The sequence below is a fragment of the Mobula hypostoma genome, chromosome 16, assembly GCF_963921235.1.
Source record: "Mobula hypostoma chromosome 16, sMobHyp1.1, whole genome shotgun sequence".
Classification (NCBI taxonomy): domain Eukaryota; kingdom Metazoa; phylum Chordata; class Chondrichthyes; order Myliobatiformes; family Myliobatidae; genus Mobula; species Mobula hypostoma.
This window is the reverse complement of record NC_086112.1, coordinates 65,025,000-65,051,416: the sequence shown is the minus strand read 5'-3', so window position 1 is coordinate 65,051,416 and position 26,417 is coordinate 65,025,000. Positions and strand designations below refer to the sequence as shown.

The 26,417-nt window shown below is 38.7% G+C and overlaps 1 protein-coding gene across 4 annotated transcripts in view; it reads left to right on the top strand.

The window, feature by feature from the left end:
• LOC134357453 (E3 ubiquitin-protein ligase RNF38) overlaps positions 1–17,634 on the top strand; it is a 131,553-nt gene extending 113,919 nt beyond the window's left edge. For 3 of the 4 annotated variants that reach the window (XM_063069048.1, XM_063069049.1, XM_063069051.1), the window contains 4 exons: positions 9,017–9,101; positions 11,945–12,066; positions 12,768–12,867; positions 13,462–17,634. In XM_063069048.1, coding sequence (XP_062925118.1) covers positions 9,017–9,101; positions 11,945–12,066; positions 12,768–12,867; positions 13,462–13,524 — 370 coding nt within the window. In that variant the 3' untranslated portion in view covers positions 13,525–17,634. The other variant, XM_063069050.1, reaches the window with a different exon arrangement.
• Positions 17,635–26,417: the final 8,783 nt, after the last annotated feature.

Here is a 26,417-nt window from a genome sequence, read left to right as displayed (position 1 = left end):
AACCCCCATCCGGGTCTTTTAACCCTTGCAGTTTCTTCAAGTATACACACAAGGATTCTACGTCATCTAATCCTATGTCACATCTTTCTAAGGATTTATTATTTTTTTTTAGCAACGAAGCTATCCCATCCCTTCTGCCTACTTGCCTGTCCTTTCCATACCCCTCCAATCCATGTAGAGTTCAAAGAAAAAGTTTGAGAACCCTTTGTGATTACCTGGTTTTTTGCATTAATTACTCATACAGTGTGGTCTGATCTTCATTTAAGTCACAATAATAAACACAATCTCCCTGAACTAATAACACACAAACAATTGTACTTCTCGTCAATACTAAGTACACCATTTAAACAATCACAGTCTAGGTTCAAAAAAGTATGTGAGCCTCTGGGGTAGTGCTTTCTACAAAAACTAGTTGGAGTCAGGTGTAATGAAATGAGATTGGAGGTGTGATTTGTAGAGGTGCCCTGCCCTATTTTAAAAAAAAGGCACATTAAGTCAGGTTACTGACAGAGCCTGCTCTTCTCAAGAAAGATTTGTTTACGTGCACCATGCCTTGATCAAAAAAGCTTCCAGAGGACCTTAGAAGAAGAATTGTAGAGATGCGTGAAGCTGGAAAAGGCTACAAAAGCATTTCTAAAGACCTGAGGGTTCGTCGGTCCACAATAAGAGAAATTGTCTACAAATGGAGGAAATTTAGTACTGTTGCTATGCTCTCTTGAAGTGGGCATCCTGTAAAGATCACAAGAGCATAATGTACAGTGTTGGAGCTTAATGCTACATGAAGTTGTCTCAGCCCGAAACATCAACCGTACCTCTTCCTAGAGATGCTGCCTGGCCTGCTGCGTTCACCAGCAACTTTGACAATATTCTTCCAGTGTGATATCACAGAAACACAGGACAGACGAAGACTGAAAAACTAACAAAAACCACATAATTATAACATATAGTTACAACAGTGCAACAATACCATAACTTGATGTAGAACAGGCCATGGGCACAGTAAAAAAAAGTTCAAAGTCTCTCGAAAGTCCCACATCCCACGCAGACAGGAGAAGGAAGAAAGTTCTCCCTGCCATGCCCGACCACAGTCCGACTCTTGAGTCGTCCGAAAACTTCAAGCTCTGATCAGCCCTCCAACACCGAGTACCGAGCACCATCTCTGCCGAATGCTTCGACCCCAGCCTTGGTCGCCAGCAGCAGGCAAAGCTGGAGATTTTGGGGCCTACCCTCCGGAGATTCTCGATCGCACAGTAGCAGCGGCAGCGAACCGGGCATTTCTCCAGATGTTCCTCTGTGCTTCTCACGCCTGTCTCCATCAAATCAGAATTGTGCACGGCGTCCTACTTACAAATACGATATTATTTTCACCGGAGAGCTGCGCGCACTGCATCGCGCCGCCATCTTCTCCTCCCGCCACTGAAAAACACTGAACAAGAATGGTGTTCATAGAAGGACACCACAGAAGAAACCACTGTTTTCCAAAGAAATAAAACATTTGTTGCATATCTCAAGTTTGCAAGAGAACAACTGGATGTTGCACAACACTTCTGGGACAATGTTTTCTGGACAGATGAGACAAAAGTTGAGCTTGGTAGAAATGCCCATCGCTGTGTTTGGAGGAAAAAGGGCACTGTGAAGCATGGTGGAATGAGCATCTTGGTTTGAGGCTGCTTTTTGCCTCAGAACCTGGACAGCTTGCAGTCATTGAAGGAACAATAAATACAAAATTGTGTCAAGACATTTTACAAGAGAATGTCAGAGTAGTGGTCTGTCATCTGAAGCTTAATAGAAGTTGGATGATGCAACAAGACAATGATCCAAAACACAGGAGTAAATCCATTTCAGAATGTTTTAAAAAGAAGAAAATTAATGTTTTGGAATGGTCAAGTCAGAGTCCAGACGTTTAAACCAATTGAGATGCTGTGGCATGACCTGAAAAGGGCTGTTCATACAAGGTATCCCAGAAGTATTGATGAATTGGAAGGGTTTTTTTTTGGAGGAATTATCTAAAATTGCTCTTTGTTGTGCAAGACTGATCAGCTGCTACAGGAAATGTTCGGTGGAGGTTATTGGCTGCTAAAGGTATAGCAGTTCTTAATGCAAGGGTTCACATACTTCTTCCAGCCTGGACTGTGAGTGATTAAACAGTGTTTTCAATAAAGACATGAGAAGTACAATTGTTTGTGTGTTATTAGTTTAGGCAGATTGTGTTTGTTTATTATTGTGACTTGGATGAAGACCGGAACACATTTTATGAGTAATTAATGCAGAAAATCAGATAACTGTAAAGTGTTCACAAACTTTTTCTTGTAACTGTACCTAGCCAAATTTCACCATATCAGTGATGCCCACAGTGCCATACCTGCCAATCTCTAACTGCGTTAAAAGATTATCTACCTATTCTGTATACTGTGTGCATTCATATATACCACCTTCTGTCCTGTATTCATCACCTTATCATTTTTGTCCCAAATTTACACTTCATCTCATCCCCTTGACTGCAACTTTGCCCTATCATCTGCCTGGACATACTCACTACATACTGCATTGATTTGTATACCAACTGCCCCGCTTCATCCTTCTCATTCTGTTCCCCAGTCCCCTGTCAATTAGTTTAAACCTCCCCAACAGCTCTAGCAAACCTGCCTGCGAGGATATTAGTCCCCCTCCTGTTCAAGCATAAGCAGTCCAGCTCATACCTTCCCCAGAAAATAACGTAATGATCCAGAAATCTGAAGCCCTGCTCCCTGCACCACTTCCTCAGCCTCTTATTCATCTATGCCATCATCCTATTCTTGCCCTAACTGGCACGTAGCAGTGAGAGTAATCCAGAGCATAGATAATAACAGAAAACTTCAGGAAGACAGAAACAAGCTGCTAACAGGTTCAGTTGCAACATTTAAGAGAAATTTGGATAGGTACATGAATAGTGGAGTATGGAGGGCCATGGTCCAGTGCAACTCGATGGAACTAAGAATAACAATACAGCACAGATGAGATGGACCAAAGGGCCTGTTTCTGTGCCATAGTACTCCATTATCAGGACAGATGAAATGGGCATGGCTGTTGGCATTCAACATCAAGAAATACATTTTGTATCAAAAAATGTAAACTGGTTCATGTGTAGCTATGTTAAATCGATAAAAGTTTCTTGGGTTTATAGAGGGATGAAGTAGAAATGCACCAAGTTATATTAAATCTTTTAGGAAAATCACTAAGCTACCATTTAAGACTCCTTTTTGTGTTTTTTTTTCTTGTCATCCACAGCTGCAGATAGGTCCAAATGGAGAGACAGAAAATTGCCAGGAAAGTAAAGACATTGGAAGCAGATTAGAATTCAGCACAGGAGGGTAAAAAGATTGATAAAGAAGAGAGATTATGAGGGTAAACTTGCAGGGAACATAAGGTCTGACTGGAAAGCTTCAACAAAAATTGAATAAAGTGTTAGTGAACCCTAATACAGGCAGTCAGAAGTGGGAAGTATTAATTGGGATCAAAAAATGGAAGAACAATTGAACACAGGTTCTGTCTTCACAAGAGGATAATAACCTTGGAGATTTGTTGGAGAACTAAGGATCTAGAGAAAGGGAGGAAATGCAGGAAAGAAATAGTAAAGAATAATGTTATAATTATACTGAAGTGATAAGGTCTTACAGTAGCTATGTACACTTAGTGGCCACTTTATTAGGTGCCTCCTATACCTAATAAAGTGGTCATAGAGTACATGTTCATGGTCATCTGCTATAGCCCGTCCACTTCAAGGTTTGACGTGTGTTCAGAGATGCTCCTCTGCACACCACTGTTGTAACACATGGTTATTTGAGTTGAAGGTGTTTTGTGGGGTTTTTTTTGCGCCATCCTCTGTAAACTCTAGAGTCTGCTGTGCATGAAAATCCCAGGCAATCAGTTTCTGAGATACTCAAACCACACAGATGGGCACCAACAATCAATCCATGGTCAAAGTCATTTAAGTCACAGAAAGCAGTGGGATGCCAAATCATTTCGTGTACTCAACAAAGAGGTATCAATCAGCTGGAATCTAGAAGGCATTGCTGGCAGATTCCTACCTAGCTGCCTAAAGCAAGTTAGATAAGTAATGCTGAGGAGTAATTTGCAAGTCTGTGGAGAAGAGGCTGCTGGTGCACCATGTGAGTTGCTACTGACACAACCATGACGGGTTGAACGGCTGCTGCCTGTGCTATAACTATTCCATCTGCCTAGGAATAGGAATTACAGGATATGAGGTGAAAGCTGGAACAGAGATTGAAGTGGATGATGGTCAGCCATGGTCATATTGGACGATGGAGTGGTCCCAAAGGGCTGAATGCTCTGCTCCTGCTCTTTTCTGTGTACTCCACACTAATTTGGTATGTAATTTCAAGATTTTGGATCCAGCAACAATGAAGTATCTGCAGCAGTTCTCCAAGTACAGTTAGTAAATTTTAGAACTTGTTTTTTCCTGGTCCTAAGAGTCCCATAACCATCTGTGATTGAAGTGATTAAGCTCATGGGTTTGGGAGGTGCTGTGGGGAAAAAAAAAATTGGCAACACTTGTAAGACTGCATCTCGAAGTCATACACAACTGTAGTCACAATATGGAAAGAGTTAAGGGAGTAAATAATTTAATATGGTGCATGGGGTGCTTTTTAAATAGCCCTCAAGTGTCTGTGCTTTTATATTCGGGTGACATCCATTCAGACAAGTGGAGTATTCCCCTCGCTCCTGAAGTACCTTATAAAAGTTGAAAACCTCCGGGAAACCAGGAGCTGCATTATCTGCTAGGGGGTGGGTAACCCAGTCTGAGACCTGTTCTGTAACCGTTGCATTTATGTAGCTGCTTCAGTTGAGTTTACATTGATTGTGGAATTGCTAGTTCTCTCTATAACATGGTACTTTTTTTAGGGAGCATTTTAGTCCATGTTGTCAGCGGATTTTTAGCTCCCATGAAACCCAGATTAGTTTCTTTGCTTGATGTTGGTAGAATGAGGAATATACTGATCCATGAAATTAAAGGTTATGGTGGAATACAATTCTGTTGCCCCTCTGGGCCCAAAGTGTCTCATAGGTGCCCTGTTTTGAGTTAGCAGATTGGTTCTGAATGTATCCCGTTAACATGTAGTTCATTCTGCACAGATGTGAATATGGTTCTTGGTTTTCACGTGATTGTACTGCTGTAACTCCACCTTGTACTGATGTGGTAGAATCATCTGTGAAAGGTAGATTGGTGAGGAAGAGGTCATGCAGATTTTACTCTCATGTTAATTCTCATCTTCTGCCACTGCCTTTACCTACAACCAATTTGTACTTCATCCTCAGCAAAAAAGGTCAGATTTCCATTTGCCTTCCTTTTGTTTGCTGCACAAACATACTTGTGTTGTGGTTTATGCAATTTTTCTTCATTTAGACAATATTCTTTTTCCTACCAAAGTGAAATACCTCACATTCCCCACTCACTTCGGGGACAGTTTGCATTTTTCCAACTGTCATCAAGACACATAGCACCAATGACCTGGTTTCAATCCTGATGTGCGCTATCTGATTAGAGTTTAAGTTCCCAAGTCCCAAAGGTATTTTCATGAATAATTTAGTTAATATAAGTTGCCACAAATGTAGTTAATGAGTAGAATTGGAGAGGTTTGTGGAGTTGAAGAGAATATGGAATTGAAGGGAATGTGGGATAAATAGTTGCTGGGAGGTAGGTGTCAATTGAACTGAGTGATGATACAGACTGAAATCAGGCAATGGTCACTTCTGTAGTTTTAAGGATGTATCATTAATTAGCAAATTTGGTTAGAAATACATTTCACCACTTAATCTGTCATATAGATTATAACATTGAGACCCCAATGGCACCCCATCAGGTACAGTTTGCTAACCAGTAAATGAACTCTCCTTCCTGTTTGCCAGTACTCTTCATGTAATATATTGGCCTCAGTGCAGCACTCTGACAATGATCTTCTGGAAATGAGAGTAAAATTACATCTACTTGTTCCCCTTTTATTTATCCATGTTAATCACAAGGAAGTCTTGTTGCAGGTAGTCATAAAACCATGTTGACTTTGCTTGATTGCAGTATTACTTTCTCCATGTCCTACTGCTGCCTTAAATACTGAATGCTAGCATTTTCCATATGTTAAGCTAATACCTTCCTCCTTCCTGCCTCCCTTCTTGATTAAGGGAATTATGCTGGAACCATTCCAGAATTAAGTAATTTTTGGAACGTAACAACTGATGCAGCAATTACATGACCCTTTGCAGGCCATCATTTCCAGAGATCGTTTTAGCCTTTAGTCCCTTTATTGTATTTACCTTTTAGCCGTAGTATTTGTTTAGGGTTCTATATCCCACTTTTGCATGTGAAATGTTCCCTATTATTGAGTTGCTTTTATTGTGTTTCTTGAAATGTTTGTTCAGTGTCTGAAGGACTGATGTTTAACCATCTACTATCTAATACACTTATAGAAGCTTTCACTGTCTGTTTTAACATTTCTTCCCAGCTTATTATGTTAGTCTTTTTCATGAGTCAACCTTTTGTTATATTTTAAATATTTTCCTAATCTATTTTCAACATTTTCCTTTTTCAATTTAATGCCACTCTTATTTACTTAGCTGCATTCTTCTGTCTTGCTTATTGGTGAACTAGATGGAATTTTATGACATTCTGGTTATTTCACATTTACCAATACTGATGTTAGTTTTCATTCTGTTTTGAATATCCTGTCTGCTTCAGTAAGATTTGAACCTGTTTACTTAGGAATAATATGAAACCATTAGGAGATAAGAACATTATGTGAAGCTATTTCTGTTTTTCACTCCTGACAGTAGAATAAAATATTTGTAACTATTTGTAACTAGTAGAGCTTCAGTGCAATCATATGGACCAGCTTAATTTCAATGAATCTTAAATGCAATCCAAATATCAATAATGATAGAAAACCAAATCCATGGGCAAAAGAAAAGAAGAACCTTGAAACAATATCTATCCCTAGAGGAAAAAGCAGCAAGCAATCTAATGGAACTGAAGACTAGCTAGTCCCCTGGAAATAATGTCCTGCTTCATGGGGTTTTGAAAGACATTAAAAGGTCTTAATAAATTGTCTTCCAATTTTTTTCTACAATTCTGCTATGAAAGGATAGAATTTCTTCTTGATTTTTAAATATAGAAGTTGAGATCTGACAATTGAATAAATTAATTTACTCCAGATAATTAACCTGGTGGTTTGGGCTGATTACCAAATGGTAATCATGTCTTGATTTTTATGCATGTAGCCAATATGAAGAAATTTCTCACCTCTTTGAAGTAGGGTCGTGGAATTGGTACCTGATGGGATCTGTGGCTTAATTTATAATTTCATTTGATGAAGATAGCACTCTGACATATCACTCTACATATCATGTTCAGATTTCTGGATTGCGACTTGATCACAATCTCCGTTTTGGACAAAAAGTGGTAACACCAAGCTTGTTCATAATTGTTGTACAAAGTTGTTACCATGCTATACAAATTGCACAATGTTGTTCAAGGGCACAAAAGCTACAATGAACAAACATCGTAATTATAGTCTGTGCTCCAATATCAACTTTTTTCAAATTTCTGAGAAAGTAATTGACTTTGAAGCTATGCAGTTCAGTTTTTCTAATTATATACAATATCTTTTATTTCTCTAAATATTTACTTAATTTACTTCCTTTCTCGCTGCAATTGACTGGCTTTTGTAGGAATATAGTGTTAAAACACAGCACTCTGTACATAATTTTTATACAAACCTTCCTTTTTTCCATTGATCAGTTAATCTTTTTACTTGGTAAAATGTTAGGAACAAGTTGACAGAATAATGAAATATTCCCAGCCTAATGTTATTTTGGTCAATATTTTAGGCAATTCTGTTTGGAAGCTCCTGTCGATCAGGACTGGGAATCCTAATCGATTTCTCCTCTCCCTTCCCTTGTATTCCTTGGTCTGTGCATGCCTTAATCCTGGGCCCATAAACTATTTGTCAGTTTGAGACGTCTTCATGTAATCATTCTCTCACATCTGAATATTGCAGAAGATCAAGCTGTTATGATATTCTCTGAAGAATGCTGATGGCTTAGTGTTCAAATTCCATCATGGCAGATGCACATTTTAAATTTGATTAATTAAACCTTGATTCTTTCTTTTGTAAATGTTAATCTGAGTAATAGTGATCGTATTGTTACTGGAAACCCATCTAGTTCACTAATATTTATCAAAGGAGGAAACCCGTCATCCTTACTGCTCTGGCTTATTGTAACTGCAAATCCACAGGAACGTGGTTGTTTCCCAGCAAGCCAATCTGCTCAGAGGCAATTAGGATTAGACAGTAGATAATTTCAGAAAAAGTACATGAAAATCTAATACTACTAATAAAATAACATTCACGGGGAATCCATCTATTCCCCATTCACCCATCTTCAATAGAATGAAAAAAATCGTCATATCATTTAATAATTGATGTGATCTCAATAGTTCACTGGCCCATAAAGGATGCATATCATTTGCAAATTATGCACTAGCCAGCAGTGCTTTCTAAAGGCACACCACTCTCCAAGAAATAAAGAGCTGCATAATGTCCACTTAGTTCCCACTTTAATAGGTGAAATTCATGTCCCCTAGATCTCCCTGTTTTATCAGATTGTAATAATGTAAAGATCTAAAATGCTGATATCTCAGCTTTTGGTCCATTAGCCTTACCAAAGTGACCTTATCCTAATGATTTAAGGCTAGATTGAAACCTGATAAACTTAAAAATCATCTGAGTGGGAAATATTTTTGATATCCATGTATGTGAAGATTTATGTGCATGAATTGAGCCATTGTTCTTTTTGATGGAAAATGTATTTCAGTAGGCTTTTCTTGGTTCCCATAATTAATATTGAATATTATTGATGTACTTAAATGAAACCTACAATATATGTCTCATTTTTATAAATCCTGTTACATATAGAAAGTGTTACTTTCATCTTTCAAACTCAAGACATTAATTGTTCTTTGCAGGTCAATGCTTCCAGTGCCACCTACGGTGGGACCAGCTTTTAGTTTGGAATTGGATGTGGAGGATGGTGAGGTGGAAAATTATGAGGTTAGTATAATGTGCATTTGCAGAAACCAAGGAAGGTGTGGGGAATTATTATGATTTAAAGGATTAGTGAAGAAAATGTCTTGTCTTTAAGATCAAATTAGGATGGGATATAGTAGCAAACAGGATTAGGATTCGAACAGGGGAGATCTACGTTTACACTGGATCTGAAATGGCATCAATTTTTGGCAATGCGAACATTTGAATATGGGGAAATTTCAAAATATTTTTAATGTACCAGTGTAAAATCTGGCTAGAGATTAAATGGTGAATCATAGACTACTACCGCACTGAAACAGACCCTTTGGCTTGTCTAGTCCATCCCGACATGAAATCAGCTTAGTTCCATCTACCTGCAGCTGAACTGTATCCCTCCACACCCTCCCATCCATGTACTTATCCAAACTTCCCCCAATGTTACAACTGAACCCACGTCTACCACTTCCACTGGCAGCTTATTCCACATCCGCACCACCCTCTGAGTGAAGAAGTTTCCCCATAATTAGTTCACCTTTCACCCTAAACCTATGACCTTTAATTCTAGCCTCACCTAATCTAAAGGGAAAGGACCCTGCATGCATTCACTATCTGTACCCCTCATAATTTTGTATATCTCTACAAGATCTCCCTTCATTACTGTACTCCAGGGGATAAAGTCCTAACCTCCAGTTCTCCTGAGAAATTTAGGAAAGTTTTAGAAATGTAGATGGTTTTGTGAAAATAATTAGAACATTAACAGAAAGAAAAGTTGAAATAGAGGCTTTAAATTGTTAAAGAAAAAAGTACAAAGCATGTAACATGGGGAAAAAAGAAACATGAATGGGTCAAGTGTTCCATAAACAACAGGTCATGATGAAGTAGTGAACACGTAACTGAAAAGTAGTCAACACAAAATTGTGGCGGGAGGAGCATTGATGTGCAGAAGTATGGTGCACTCTAAGTTCTGAAAGGCAGACATCCCACCTTGCAAAAACTCATTTCAGGGAGGTAGCACCATCAATTTGCAGGGGACTCCTGGAACTCCCGGGAGAGGTGGGATGTCTACAATAGAGTAGCTCCTTAGCAGCTAGCCAGCTAGTTTAAATAACGTTAGCTATGCCTAATGAATGAATGATCCCTGTTAAACTCACCTCAACATGTCTTTTACAGACTTAACCCACCACGGGCAATAGAAAAGTCACTGTTGCAAACAGTGCAGCGAGCAACACTGTCATTATTTTTGACCCCTATTAGGCAGGGGTACACTTTAGTGTAGTCTGGAGTGATGTACGTTTTATATTTTCTTTTTTTGGAACACGCTGCCATGGCGTGCGCGCTCTCTCGTTCTCTCGCTCGCTCTCAAAAATCAAATTCCGGAATTTTGTATGTAATTTGTGGGCATCAGGGAGCCACTATCAATATGCGGGAGACTCCAGGAACTTCTGGGAGAGGTGGAATGTCTGGAAGGGATAGTATTTCCAACAGAAATATGAAGTGGTAAAATGCTGCTAGGCAGAAGTTTTGGTGAAAGATTTTATGATGTGGGTGTAAGGGTTACATTTCACCTATCTTTACAGGTGGTGTTTAAAGAGGAATTGGAATGATACAGTTCTTTGTATATATTGCAGTCTATCAAACAATAGGGATGGGAGGATGGATCTTCAGCATGTTTAGAGATAAAATCTGTAAGAGCAACTTGAGTACTAAAGTAGGATGATTTTAATTATCCCATTTGTACTGGGATAAAGGTAAAGAATGTAGAAGTTATTTTTTAAATCCTCAACCATTGTTTCCTATGTTCCTAATAGTCCAGAAAAGTGGAATACATTGCTTAGGTTTAATTATGAAAAATAGAGCAAAATGACATACAGGAGCAGAGAACATCTGTGAGGAATAATGGTTTTAATCGTAGTTTAGGTTTGTTTTTAAAAGTGAAATGTTGGACATTGAACTAAATAGAGAAGGTCAGCGAGATGCTAGAGTATGTTTTAAAGTAACTATGCATAGGAACAAAAAAAAACTCCAGAGAATTATGATGTGGATATAAAAACAAAGTGTATTACTTTCTTTTAAAAAAAAGGAAACCAAAAAGCAGAGATGTGGTGTTAAATTAAACAAGTTAAAACTTAAGTGGAAGAAATGTAATAAAATTTAGACTAACATTACCAAATAAACCACTGAATAATTTTAAAAATGTTCCAAGGAATTAAAAAAGATGAGGTGAAAATACCTAGAAAAGTTTTCTGGCCTTTCAAAATAATATTTTGAAACAAAATCAAAATCTGTTTTCAACAGTGTGTGCGTATTTCCTATCAGGTTATCTTTTCAATGCAGCCTGGTTGTTCCAGATTAGTGAAGTTAGCATGCAAAGCAATGCATGATGTTAATGGGTTTCGCCACAATTAAAAGAAATGGTTAAAAACAATATCTAATAGGTTCCAAGAAAAGTATAATCACTTCAGTGTTCTTGAGGATCCATCCTTACAGATGGCTGATAAAATAACTGGCGTGTGCACATTTTCTTATATCACCTGCTTGTATCGTTGCCATACTTGTGAAGCTGTTAGAGAAGTTTTTTGCCTTTAAGGATGTGGGATAATTGCTGCATTTTTACAATTGTTTTTAGGGCTAAGCAACCTCTAATCTAAATAAATATTTGGCAAGTTATAAAACAGAAAATGATAAACATGATTGAAATTTCACTTTAAATGTAAGAAAATATCTTAAGTGCATTACGGCTACAAATGTTTCCATAGTTGCATAACAACAAATTCTTAAGAATTAGGCATGCATAATATTGGTTAAGAGCTAAAAGTTACCATTTAGTTCCAGGTAGTGAGTAATCGAACTTGTTTGTTTCAATAAAGGCACTCCTTAACCTGGCAGAAAGACTGGGAGAAGCCAAACCACGGGGACTTTCAAAAGCAGACATTGAACAACTTCCATCATATAGATTTAATCCTAACAACCACCAGTCAGAGCAAACATTGTAAGTATATATGATATAACTCACTGTGAGATGGGGCAACTAATCATATTGTTTTTAACTCTTCAACTAAGAACTAATAAAAATTTGGAAAGTCCTGAGGGAATTGGTTTCATTTTCTCAATTCAATATCATGATTAATGCAAAATTTCTATATAGCAGAAATCTCTTTGAATAATAAGAAGAGTTTTTTTTTCTTCTTGGAAATGCGGGTTAAAATATGACCTTGATACTTATGTGAAGAATCTAAAGGCATCTATAAGGAACTGGAGAATGCATCAAAACTGAGAACATAGAGATGGGAATGAATTTAGTGACAGGACTTCATATTATTTCCCCCTATTTTCCTCATACAATTGATAGTTGTTAAATAAGGGAAGCAAGAGCTGGAAACATAAGGAATCAGATGGAATGGGTGGAGTTATGTCCGAGACTTGTTGGGAAAGTGAACTAACAGATGGGGAAATGCCAGAGTTGCAGGCGTAATGACAGATGAGAGGTGGGGGGAGAACACAACCTTCAAAGAAGGTGAGGGTAAATTAAGGCCAGAATTTTGTATGACAGGTGACATCAGAAATTAGAAGGTACCTCATGTCTCCTTTTTAAAGCAAGTAAATGCAGTTCCCAAGGTTGAAACTTCTGTCACTTAATTTGTTGGTGCATACTGAATCTGCAATAACTTTTTTCCCCATTCTTTTACACAGATGTGTTGTGTGCATGTGTGATTTTGAGTCAAGGCAACTACTTAGAGTCTTACCCTGCAACCATGAGTTTCATGCCAAGTGTGTCGACAAATGGTTGAAGGTAAACTGACTTTATAATCATGGGTTTGGACTTGTTGTCTCACTCTCTAAATTGTTTTCATAATTTGCAATTATGATTTTATAGTGCAAGGTGGTAAAATAATGTGACATAATGTGGATTATTTATAATAGTTTTTGCTACCTATACTCTCTAAATACCTTTATTGTTAACACTACATTTAGCAAAGTCTGTAAAAATTTATTTTAAGGTATATCTTTATATTCTTTGTAACTACCATGAGCATTTGACAGAAGAATATTATACGAACTTAAAGTTATCAAATGAACCAAATTGATTTAATGCTTCATAATTTCTTCCAGACTATTTAAAGTAAGAATAAACAGACATGATTACATTAACATACCAGTGAAGTATAATATAAATCTTACAAAATTGAGTTTTTGATGTATTTATGAGGGGAAAATCTAAGCCTGCTTCATATTCATGATTTGTATTAACTCATTTTGTATGGAAGTGCAGGTATTTGGGACCAGCATTCACAGAATCTGATTAATGACATTCTTTATATATTATACATTGCTTCCTCAAATGTACTTCTGATTTATAAGTCATGATTTTTTTTCTCATCAACAGGCAAATCGTACATGTCCAATTTGTCGAGCTGATGCATCAGAAGTTCACCGTGATTCGGAATGAGACCAGCTTAGTAGCACAAATTTGGGTTTTCCCTCTTGCATATGAATGAACTATCCATTGAACATGCCTATTGTGGCTTCCAGCCTTCCCTTTACATTAAGGGTCATGATGTGATGCAGTTATTTGACCTCCCTTTGCACTGTGTGATTTAATGATTTATAAAGCTTATATAGTCTTCACATTGAACAATTATGGGATTGTTATACTAACAGTGTGATTGGAACTCCAAAGAATTTTTTTCAGCTTAATTTGTGTGTGCACTAACATTCCCTGTTTTTTTTTGTGTGATCATTCCGGGTATTGCTGCAGGATTACAGTGGATGTGATCTTTTAGCATGTGTGCTTTTATATATTTATACACACACATGTATATGTGTGTGTATTATATATATTATATATATAAAAATATATATAAAGGTAGTTCAACAATTTTAGCAGTCTACCTTATAGAGCCTTCAGGTACTGTGAGTGAGAGTGATTGTAGGTGTGCAAGTATTCTAGCCACATGTACTTTGTCAAGATGAACTTAAGTACTGGCATGATGTGAGTTGTATGTGTGTAGTCTTAATTATGCTGAAATATATAGTTGTTATTTATACAGTACTAGTACTGTACACTGGTTTGTTTCTTTCTGTTTGCAGTTGCACACTGTAAGTTAAGGGTGCAGCAATTATGAAAATTTTATCAGCCAGTTGCCCCTCAGTATTGCATAATGGCATATTAGAAGAGCATATGATAAAACACCCACACCTAAAGGAATAGCAAAGAAAGATGTTGATCTGTCATATGGTATATTGTAACCCAGACTACCAAAGTAGTAGATGAGTGAAATACTTTGCTGTCCTGTGATGTACAGTACAATGAATGTAAATCGTGTAAGCAGAACGACGGGTGTGAAAGTTGGGTGTTGTACAGTATAATATATGTTTCTGAAATTATTGGCCAGTCTAATAATATGGGCCATGCATTGTGCAAAATACTCCTATAAAGCACCTTAAGACCTAACCTAGTTTTTTCCAGTTATTTTGCTACCTTAAATAAAAAGAAAATAAATTTCTCAACTTTCTGATGGTAATGAATATTTCCATGTTGCAACCTGCTGCCTTTAGCTCCATTATTCATCAGATAAGATGTTCTCCATCTGAAGTATTTCAGTTATTTCTCGTCACTCCTCTAAAATAATCTTCTGTCAGGTTAAGCAGTTACTTTCCCATATCTACAAATTAACCAGTAAAGTTATTTACATCTAAGAGCCCAAGTCACAGAGCTTGGGATTTTCATTTAAAATTAGTAGGAAAGAGCTGAGCAGTTGTTATGTCTATATGGTAACAAATATAATCAACAGTTGAAGTATTCAAATCAATTTTTAGCAAATTTTTTAAAACAATATTGCAGAATTACTATTTTTATAGTATTAAATAGCTGCTGAATAATAACGTTTGGAGAAATACTAAAGCAGACTTGGGTTGAAGAAATTTTATTTTTCTTTGATCCTTCAGTATTGTAATGGACTGAGTCATTTAAATCTTTATTGACTATTCTTGTAGATTTTTAACATTTTTGCTAATAAAAATTGACTTAATATTTGATTGAAACAAAGATTGTAATCAGTTGCTTTGGAAACTTTCATTATAGGATGCAACTTGTGATTCATTGTAATTATTTAATGGTCAAATGTACACCAGACAATTTATGTTTTAGATGAATTGTTGGGATGAGTTGAGAGTCTGGTGTTGCCACAGACCAGACCTGGCCTATAAATGTTTGTTACTTATAATGGGCACAGAATAGGAGCACATTTTCATTTCCTACCTGGTTTTTTTTCCCTGGTCTTAAAAAAAAAACACAAGCCAATATTTATTTCTGGATGTTGACATTAGTTGTAGTCATAACTAAATGCAGATTTATGGATCTAGTGCAAGTACCTGAGTACTTTTCTCTAAGCCTTTATGGTGGAGTATTAGTATAAGATATACAAACAAAATATAATCAACTTACAAATACATACCAGATCCTAGCCACTGGTATTACTTTTTCACAGATTTGTTAATGATCGTGATTTGAAGGTTGTTTCCTAAAGTTTATCCAGTACTTCTAAAAGGCCTAGACTTGGAAGCTTACAGATACTATCATTATTACTATTCAGTTACATGTATACAACAAATACTTCTTTCATCATGACTTCCTCATCATGCCAAATGCAATGTGTAATTCTTCAGTGGAAACAAGATGAGAAAAAGCATAGCCAAAGATTGTAAATATTGCATGAAGAATTTGTTAACTATAACCAAGGTGACTTAAATTTCTGAATATTCAAAATGTTCTGGACAAGTTTTCCTTCTTTAAGTTATTTAAGGAATCATGGAAGAGAAATTGTGGATATGGGCCTTTTAGGAATACTGGATTTAATATTATTCAGCCTACAAGGTGTTTTGTGTAGTGATATTAACATTAATATGCACAATTTTAAAGCCGTAGGATTTAGATTGGAAATGTTTAAAACTTCATGGCATAAATTGTTTTCATTAGAAGAATTAAAGAACAGAATAACTTCTGTTCTTTCAAAATGTAACTTCTGCATTTTGCATTTCTGATTGGAAGATCTTGAATAGACCTTTAAAACAAAATTGAAGTTTAGTTGAGATTTTAGTTAGTGATGATGTACATTCATTACAGTAGTACCAAATGTTCCATGGCACTATACTAAAGGGCATTTCTAGTGCCGTGCACCAGAATGTACACAAACACTATGTGACACTTTTTCCTTAGTAAGATTACTAGTTCCTAAAATTATTTGTACCAGCTTCAAATCAGTTTTAGTGCATATAATGAGCAGTAACTATAATGCTGAAACAGTTGCAGATGCTGAACACAGCATTATTTGAATGACAATATTTAGGCTAATTTATTCTCAAAGATTAATTACTGATGTGCCATCATAATTAATTAAAACAATCATATGTCAGAGTTAATGAGATAGGATCAGAATGCTTTTATTTGGAGGGAATAGCTTTCATTTAATTTGCATATGGAAATTGGAGTTGGAAAGGAAGCAAAGTAACAGTTAGGTCTGGTTATTGGCAAAGTTAATTGTTGCACTCTTAATACTTAACCACTTTTTAAATGTTTCTTATGTTTGCATGGAGACTGTAGGGCAGATGTGTGCAGACTTTGCTTTCTGTGGTCAGTGTGTTTAAGTACATGTGCATGTGATTCAAACAAACTCATACTGGCCGTAGCTACTTCTGCCCAGCTGGGGTTGGTTTGGGTGGGAATGGGGATTCATGCTGAGCTATTACTGCCATGAACCGTAATGCGCATTTATGTATTCAATGCCACAGTCTGTATGATGTAAGAGAAGCAACAACTTGCAGTAGGATTTGTTGTGTTGGTTAACCCCACAAGTATTTAGTTTATCAATGTGTCCAGCTCATCATTTTATGTTTTGCATGAGTTTTTGGTGAACAGTTTAAAACTTAATTGTAAACAAATATCCCAAAGACCTAGTGATATCCCAGGTTTTGGTCATTATATCAAAAAACCAACAGTGTAAAACTAGACTGTTAAAATTCAGAAGGTTTGCCATACTGATCCTTTTTTAAACAAGATATATTCTAAATTCAGCAATATTCAGTGCAATGTCTTAATGTGTCATGTTGGAATTGGGGTTTCAACAGCAGCCTGAATTTCAAGGGGAAGCAAAACCTGAAGCACACACAATCTGGGTCATCCTTAGGTCTGAATAGACATTTTCTGAGTGGGATCTTTCTTTGGTACATATACAGTTACCTCATTTGCCACTATATATTTAAAAATTGCTGATGAATCAGTAAAAAAAGCAAATTAATTTTGTTGGAAACATTTGAGCATTTCATTAAATAATTCATATATTCTATCATTTAACATGACAAGTAGTTTTCAGCGTTGTATTATAAATCTATCTGTAACCAAATCATTTGAAAGCTTGATAAATTTTTAACAAAATTTGTACATTTTTTATGGAAGTTACTAGTAATGCTTTACTAAGTAGTGCAATGAATTTTTATTTTTAATCCCTGTGCCCAATTTTGAAGTTGAGAGGGTTGTTGATTTAATAAATGTATGATGTATACTTGCTCTGTTGCTTTGTAGTCTTAACTTTGTTCCATGTGTTAATTTTATCATTCTCCCAAGATTTTCTATTATTTATTTCTTCACATACACGTCTACAGATTTTGATTTGAATTTCTGTTTTTAGTTGAAACAGAAACCTTAAACTGCTGAGGTCCAAAAGGTAACCAAGCAGTCAATTTGGTATATTTGCAGAGAGAAATCTAATTACAGTGCAACCTCAATATGACCTCCAGTGTCCCTGACGACTACAAATGTGAGAAGTGCATCCTGCTGCAGCTTCTAACAATCCACATTAAGGAGTTGGAGCTGGAACTGAATGAGCTCCGGATCATTCGGGAGACTAAGGGGTGATGGGACATACAGGGAGGTAGTTACACCCAAGGTGCAGGACACAGGAAAGTGGGTGACAGTCATGAAGGAGAAAGGGATTAAGGAGCCAATACAGAGTACCCCTGTGGCCATCCCCCTCAAAAACAGGTATATCACTTTGGATACTTTTTGGGGGGGAGGGGTGGTGTTGGGAATGACCTAAGAGGACCATCAGTAGCCGGGTCTCTGGCACGGAGTCTGCCTCTGTGGCTCAGGGAAAAGAGGGAGATGAGGCATGCTGTGGTGATAGGGGATTCATTAGTTAGGAGACAAGCAGGAGGTTCTGTGGATGAGAATGAGATTCCCAGATGATACGTTGCCTTCTGGGTGTCAGGGTCTGGGATATCTTGGATCGAGTCCTGAGCATTCTTGAGTGGGAGGGTAAACAGCCAGAAGTTGTCCATCAATGACATTGGTAGGATGAGTGATGGGTTCTGCTGAGAGTGTTTGGGGATTTGAGTGCTAAGTTAAAGGGCAGGACATCCAGGGTTGTGATCTCAGGTTTGCTACCCATGTCACGTGCTAGTGAGGGCAGATATAGGGTTTAATAAGTGGCTAAGGACTTGGTGTAGGAAGGAGGGCGTAAGATTTTAGGATCATTGGTCTGTCTTCCAGGGAAGGTGGGACCTGTACAGAATTGGTGGGGGACTAATATCCTAATGGGAAGATTTGTTAATGCTGCATGGTGGGATTTAAATGAGTTGCAGGGAGATGTGAATGAGAGTGCTAGAACAGCTAGTGGAGAGGTTGTGGAGGCAAATGTTGGTAAGACTTCAGACAAAGGTAGGAATCAAAAGGTTGAGCGTGGTGCAACTCATGTCTTGAGCTGCATATATTTCAGTGCAATAAGTATTGTAGGAAAAGTGGATGACGGTGCTGTAGATGAGGTGGCTGGTTTACAAAGAGAGGCAATGTGTAGTGAAGAGAGACTGTTGATGGGGCAAAATTGCAGTCAACAGGATGATTTGCAATGTGAAAGGCGGACAAAATCGAAAAAGGTGAAACTAGGACTGAAGGTGTATTATTTGAATGTGCATGGTGTACGGAATAAGCTGGATGAACTTGTAGCACAGTTGCAGTTTGGCGGGTATGGTGATGTAGGCATCACTGAATTATAGCTGGGAGCTTAACGTCCAAGATTGCACATTGCATCAAAAGAACAGGCAGGATGGCAGAGGGGGCAGTGTTGCTCTGTTGGTAAAATATGAAATCAAATCATTGGAAAGAGGTGACATAGGGTCAGAAGGTGTTGAGTCTTTGTGGATGGAGCTAAGGAACTGCAAGAGTAAAAAGATCCTGATGGGAGTTGTAGACAGACCTCCAAACTGTCAGAAGGATATGGTCTACAAATTACAACAGGCGATAGAAAATGCCAAATGGGTAATATCACATTTGCCATGGGGGAATTTCAATATGCAGATAGATTAGGAAAATGAAGCTGATGCTGGATTACTGGAGGGGGAATTTCTAGATTACTTACAAGATGGCTTTTTAGAGCAGCTTCTGGTTGAGCCCACTAGAGGATCAGCTATCCTGGATTGGATGTTGAGTAATGAACCAGAATTGATTAGACACCTTAAGGTAAAAGAACCCTTAGTGGCAAGTGATCATAATATGATCGAATTAACCCTGAAATTCGAGGAGAAGCTAAAGTCAGATGTATCAGTATCATAGAGGAGTAAAGGGAATTACAGAATTATGAGAGAGGAGTTGGCTGAACTGATTGGAAAAGGACACTAGCAGGGATGACAGTAGAGCAGCAATAGCTGGAATTTCTGGAAGCAATGCAGAAGACAAAGGGTATAAACATCCCACAGAGGAAGAAGTATTCTAAAGGAAAGATGTCACAACTGTGGTTAACAAGTAAAGTCAAAGCCAGAGAGGGTGTATAATACAGCAAAAATTAGTGGGAGGTTAGGGAGGATTGGGAAGCTTTTAAAAGCCAACAGAAGGTAACTTAAGAAAGTCATTAAGGTAAAGATGGAATACAAAACTAAGCTAGCCAATAATATTAAAGAGGATACTAGAAGTTTCTTCAAATACATGAAGTGTAAAAGAAAGGTGAGAGTGGATATCGGACTGCTGGAAAACTATGCTGGAGAGATAGTAATGAGGGACAAGGAAATGGCAAGCAAGCTGAGTATGCATCTTGCATCAATCTTCACTGCGGAAGACGCTAGCAGTATGGTGGAAGTTCCAGGTGTCGGGTCATGAAGTGTGTGAAGTTGTTACTAGTCATTACTAGTGAGAAGGTTCTTGGGAAACTGAAAGGTTTGGAGGTAGATAAGTCACCTGGACCAGATGGTGTACACCCCAGGGTTCTGAGTAAGGTAGCTGAAGAGATTGTGGAAGCATTAGTAATGATCATTCAGGAATCACTAGAATATAAAAGCAAGGATGTAATGTTGATACTTTATAAAGCACTGGTGAGGCCTTGGAGTATTGTGAGTAGTTATGGGGCCCTTGTTTTAGAAAGGATGTGCTGAAACTGGAGAGGGTTCAAAGGAGTTTCACAAAAATGATTCCAAGATTGAATGGCTTGTCAAATGAAAAGCATTTGATGGCTCTGGGCCTGTATTGACTAGAATTCAGAAGAATGAGGGGTGCTCTCAGTGTGTGGAATGGGCTGCTGGCGGCGGTGTGGAGGTGGAAATGATAGGGTCTTTTAAAAGACTCTGGATGGCTACATGAAGCTTAGAACAACAGAGGGCTATGGGTAAAGCCTGGGTAGTTCTAAGGTAGGGACATGTTCGGCACAGCTTTGTGGGCCGAAGAGCCTGCATTGTGCTGTATGTTTTCTATGTTTCTAAATCTATTGAATGGTGACTGATAGAGTGGATGTGGAGAGGATGTTTCTTAACGTGGAAAAGTCTAAGAGCAGAGGACACAGCCTCAGAATAGAGAGCTATCCTTTTAGAACAGATGAGGGATTTCTTTAGACAGATAGTGATGAATCATAGAAACATAGAAACATAGAAAATAGGTGCAGGAGTAGTCCATTCGGCCCTTCGAGCCTGCACCGCCATTTATTATGATCATGGCTGATCATCCAACTCAGAACCCAGCCTTCCCTCCATACCCCCTGACCCCTGTAGCCACAAGGGCCATATCTAACTTCCTTTTAAACATAGCTAATGAACTGGCCTCAACAGTTTGCTGTGGCAGAGAATTCCACAGATTCACCACTCTCTGTGTGAAGAAGTTTTTCCTAACCTCGGTCCTAAAAGGCTTCCCCTCTATCCTCAAACTGTGACCCCTCGTTCTAGACCTCCCCAACATCGGGAACAATCTTCCTGCATCTAGCCTGTCCAATCCCTTTAGGATCTTATACGTTTCAATCAGATCCCCCCTCAATCTTCTAAATTCCAACGAGTACAAGCCCAGTTCATCCAGTCTTTCTTCATATGAAAGACCTGCCATCCCAGGAATCAATCTGGTGAACCTTCTTTGTACTCCCTCTATGGCAAAGATGTCTTTCCTCAGATTAGGGGACCAAAACTGCACACAATACTCCAGGTGTGGTCTCACCAAGGCCTTGTACAACTGCAGTAGTACCTCCCTGCTCCTGTACTCGAATCCTCTCGCTATAAATGCCAGCATACCGTTCGCCTTTTTCACCGCCTGCTGTACCTGCATGCCCACTTTCAATGACTGGTGTATAATGACACCCAGGTCTCGTTGCACCTCCCCTTTTCCTAATCGGCCACCATTCAGATAATAATCTGTTTTCCTATTTTTGCCACCAAAGTGGATAACTTCACATTTATCCACATTAAATTGCATCTGCCATGAGTTTGCCCACTCACCCAACCTATCCAAGTCACCCTGCATCCTCTTAGCATCCTCCTCACTGCTAACACTGCCACCCAGCTTCGTGTCATCCGCAAACTTGGAGATGCTGCATTTAATTCCCTCATCCAAGTCATTAATATATATTGTAAACAACTGGGGTCCCAGCACTGAGCCTTGCGGTACCCCACTAGTCACCGCCTGCCATTCTGAAAAGGTCCCGTTTATTCCCACTCTTTGCTTCCTGTCTGCTAACCAATTCTCCACCCACACCAATACCTTACCTCTGGAATTCTTTACCACAGGCCAAGCCTTTATCTAGATTTAAGGCAGAGGTTAATAGATTCTTGACTGATCTTGGGCATGTGGGGATACGGGGAGCAGGCGGGAAATTGGGGCTGAGAGGAAAATTGGATCAGCCATGAATCAGAATCAGGTTTATTATCACTGGCATGTGACGTGAAATTTGTCAACTTAGCAGTAACAGTTCAATGCAATACATAATCTAGCAGAGACAGAAAAAATAGTAATAATAAATAAAATAAAACAATAAATAAACAAGTAAATTACACATATTGAATATATTATTTAAAAATGTGCAAAAACAGAAATACTGTGTATTTAAAAAGTGAGGTAGTGTCTAAAGCTTCAAAGTCCTTTTAGGAATAGGATGGCAGAGGGGAAGAAGCTGTTCCTGAATCGCTGAGTGTGTGTCTTCAGGCTTCTGTATCTCCTACCTGATGGTAACAGTGAGAAAAGGGCATGCCCTGGGTGCTGGAGGTCCTTAATAATGGACGCTGCCTTTCCGAAACACCGCTCCCTAAAGATGTCCTGGGTACTTTGTAGGCTAGTGCCCAAAATGGAGCTGACTAGGTTTACTACCTTCTTTCGGTCCGGTACAGTAGCCCCTCCCTACTAGACAGTGATGCGGCCTGTCAGAATGCTCTCCACGGTACAACTATAGAAGTTTTTGAACGTATTTGTTGACATGCCAAAGCACTTCAAACTCCAAATAAAGTAAGCTGCTCTCTTGCTGCCTTCATGACTACATCAATGTGTTGGGACCAGGTTAGATCCTCAGAGATCTTGACACCTCACTCTCTTCACTTCTGATCCCTTTGTGAGGATTGGTGTGTGTTCCTTCATCTTACCCTTCCTGAAGTCCACAATCAGCTCTTTGGTCTTACTGACGTTGAGTGCCAGGTTGTTGCTGTGGCACCATTCCACTAGTTGGCATATCTCACTCCTGTACGCTCTCTCGTCACCACCTGAGATTCTACCATCAATGGTTGTATCATCAGCAAGTTTGTAGATGGTATTTGAACTACGCCTAGCCACACAGTCATGTGTTTACAGAGAGTAGAACAGTGGGCTAAACACACACCCCTGAGGTGCGCCAGTGTTAATCGTTAGCAAAGAGTATATGTTATCACCAATCTGCACAGACAGGTCTTCCGGTTGGGAAGTTGAGGATCCAATTGCAGAGGGAGGTACTGAGGCCCAGGTTCTGCAACTTCTCAATCAGGATGGTGGGAATGATGGTACTAAGTGCTGAACTATAGTTGATGAACAGCATCCTGACATAGGTATTTGTATTGGTGAGATAGTCTAAGGCCATGTGAAGAGCCACTAACGTTGCATCTGCTGATGACCTACTGTGATGATAGGCAAATTACAATGGGTCCAAGTCCTTGCTGAGGCAGGAGTTCAATCTAGTCATAACCAATCTCTCAAAGCATTTCATCACTGTCGATGTGAGTGCCACTGGGCGATAGTCATTAAGGCAGCTCACATTATTCTTCTTAGGCACTGGTATAATTGTTCCCTTTTTGAAGCAAGTGGGAACTTCTTACTGTAGCAGTGAGAGGTTGAAAATGTCCTTGAGTACTCCCACTAATTGGTTGGCACAGGTTTTCAGAGCGTTACCATCGGGACCTGCTGCCTTGCAAGGGTGCACTCTCTTTAAAGACAGTCTAACATCGGCCTCCGAGACAGAGATCACAGGGTCATCAGGTGCAGCAGGAAATGGCAAAGCAGACTCGGTGGCCAAATGGCATAATTCTGCTCCTATGTCTGAAGGTCTTATGGACACATTTTGAGGACATCTTTAATACCTACATTGTAACTGAAACAAACTAATGCAATTTTGAACCCTTTTTGAAGATCTGCACTTCAGTTCTCATCCCCTCATGTGCCTTGATATTCTGATACTGTGACCCAATGGGAAACGGCCTCACCAATGCTCAAATACTTATGTGCACATCATTTGAGCAGGTTCCTGCAATGTCAATCCACATTCTCTCCACACAATTTCCATTCCACACACCCTAGCTTTATAGTTTTCAGAATAATTTTTCCCTCATCACTATTCTAGTTCCCAGGTGGACTTTGACAATCCAAAGTTTGTTGCATCTTGTTAAACACAGATTGAGAACAGTGGAGCAATAAAATCCCATATAGCTATACATAGCAGGGGAAAGATGCACCCTCTGATGGCAGTAACACACACTGACTACTCTGAGGGTACAGTTCTACATAATAACTCACTGAGTGCAGGCCTACTGACCTTAGCTCACTGGAGTATGGGTCCAACAGACACCAATTATCATAACTCTGTACTGGTATTTACTACAAAACTGTCCAGTCATTTAATTCAATATTTTTTCTTCGTAACTCTTAGATAGAAAACCCAACAACAGAATATACCCTGGTGTAGAGGACTGAACATTATGCCCTCTATATTGCAATGAAATATACGTTTTCTTTCACAATTGTTCCCTGATATATCTGAGTCTGAAATAACAATGTGTATTATATAGAGGTTGTGCTGTGCGTAATGAAATTGTTCATAAGTGTATGACACAGAGTGCTAGAAATACTCAGCAAATTGAGCAGCAACTTAAGGGGTGAAAGCCATTCACCTGAAACATTAACTGTTTTATTTTCTCTGTAGTTCAGAGAATCTACAAAGGTTGGGAAAGTTCTTTTTTCAACTTCAGCAAGTTGCTTCTTCATTATCAAAACTGTATATTCAATTCACAAGGTTTGCAATTATTTACTGCTTGTGATTCAAGGTTTTTCTCTTGTTGCACTCTAACTGGTTAACTTACCGCTGTACTCATCTCCTCTAATCGTATTGTCTGGAGACTCACTAAAGGAAAGCTTTTAAGCTAGGAAGGCTGGGAATCTTAAGCAAGCAGCTGACACCTTTGAAGCATTGCATATTGTAAGCGAGTCAATGACTTCTGGTTAATAGAGTCCACTTTAAATCCCTGCATTTACCAAACCTTTTTTATTAATATAATTTGTACCTTGATTTGGGGAAGACTGACTACCTGTAATACATTGGATACATCTTACAATGAGACCCTGTGAAATATTCAGATAGTGAATATCCCCCTAAATTTATAAACCTGCATAACAATCAAAAGTCATGTGTTGGAAATCATAAACACAAAGATCATGCAGATGCTGGAAATGCAGTCACGTGCCGGAAAGTTGACTTGTAATTGTGACTTGTTCACCTGACTTTCAGAGCCGTTCAGTACCATAGCTCGAACTGTTGCTTTACTGGAACATTGCATTTCCAAGGGGATATTTATGAGGAAATGGCTGTTCATCCTCTATGTTGATTGAAGAGAGGCTGACTGACATTTGAAATTGTCTGTAAACTGATGGGATGGGTGGTAGAGATCCTCAATAACGCTTTGGGCACTTTATTTGCAATGCTTTCAGTGAATGTCACAAATAGGGGAAGGGAGGTCCCGATGGTCATCTCAGCTGGTTTTACTGTCTGCTGTAGGGTCTTATGCAGCCAGAAAGGACACTCAGTGGTGCTCCTGTAGAAAGTTGCATACCTTAGTCTCCTCAGAAGGGTGACATTTGAAATACTGTGGAATATTGGTTTACACTTGGACGTTTGGTTGATGGCAGAACTTGGCAAAATGTTTGCAGATGTTTTGGCTCCAATCAAGAACTCATCATCAATGTGCAGTTAAAGGTGTTGCCTCCTCAGAATGCTGGCTTAGATACTCCATCGACGTACTCATCTGACTGGCTGGTTCAAAACACTAAACAGCTTAGCAGTAGTGGATTCTGATTGGCTAGTTTTGAGGAAGGTCTGTTGGAAGTATTTCCCTCTCTATCCGGATCCCGAGATCACTGGCGATCCGTTGATTGTTGACGTCGTTCTCTTCTCCAGAAGGGTTTTTATACCAGATCTATGTCGTTGTGTTTGTTGGTGGATCCTTCTGTAGAGAAAACCAAGCTTCAAAAAATTCTTGTCCTTGTTCTTGCTTGAGTTAAGACTCTCGCTGTCGTTCAGTTGAAATGGTATCCTTCAAAATTTGAAAAGGAAGCATTTTTCAAACGGCGGAAAATATGGTTATTTTACCAACTGACAGAGGAGAAGGCCGACTACAGCGACAAAGCTCCACAACCACTGAACGACACAACGACCTGTTGCTGCCCAGACTGATCCAACAATGAAACTGACGAAACGCATAAATACAACTTTGACAAAATTGCAAGACCTACAACGTCACGAAAGAAGAACAATGGAGAATGAAAGCAGATGAATCGGACACTACTCCATTCCACAGACTACCAAAAATACACAAAGA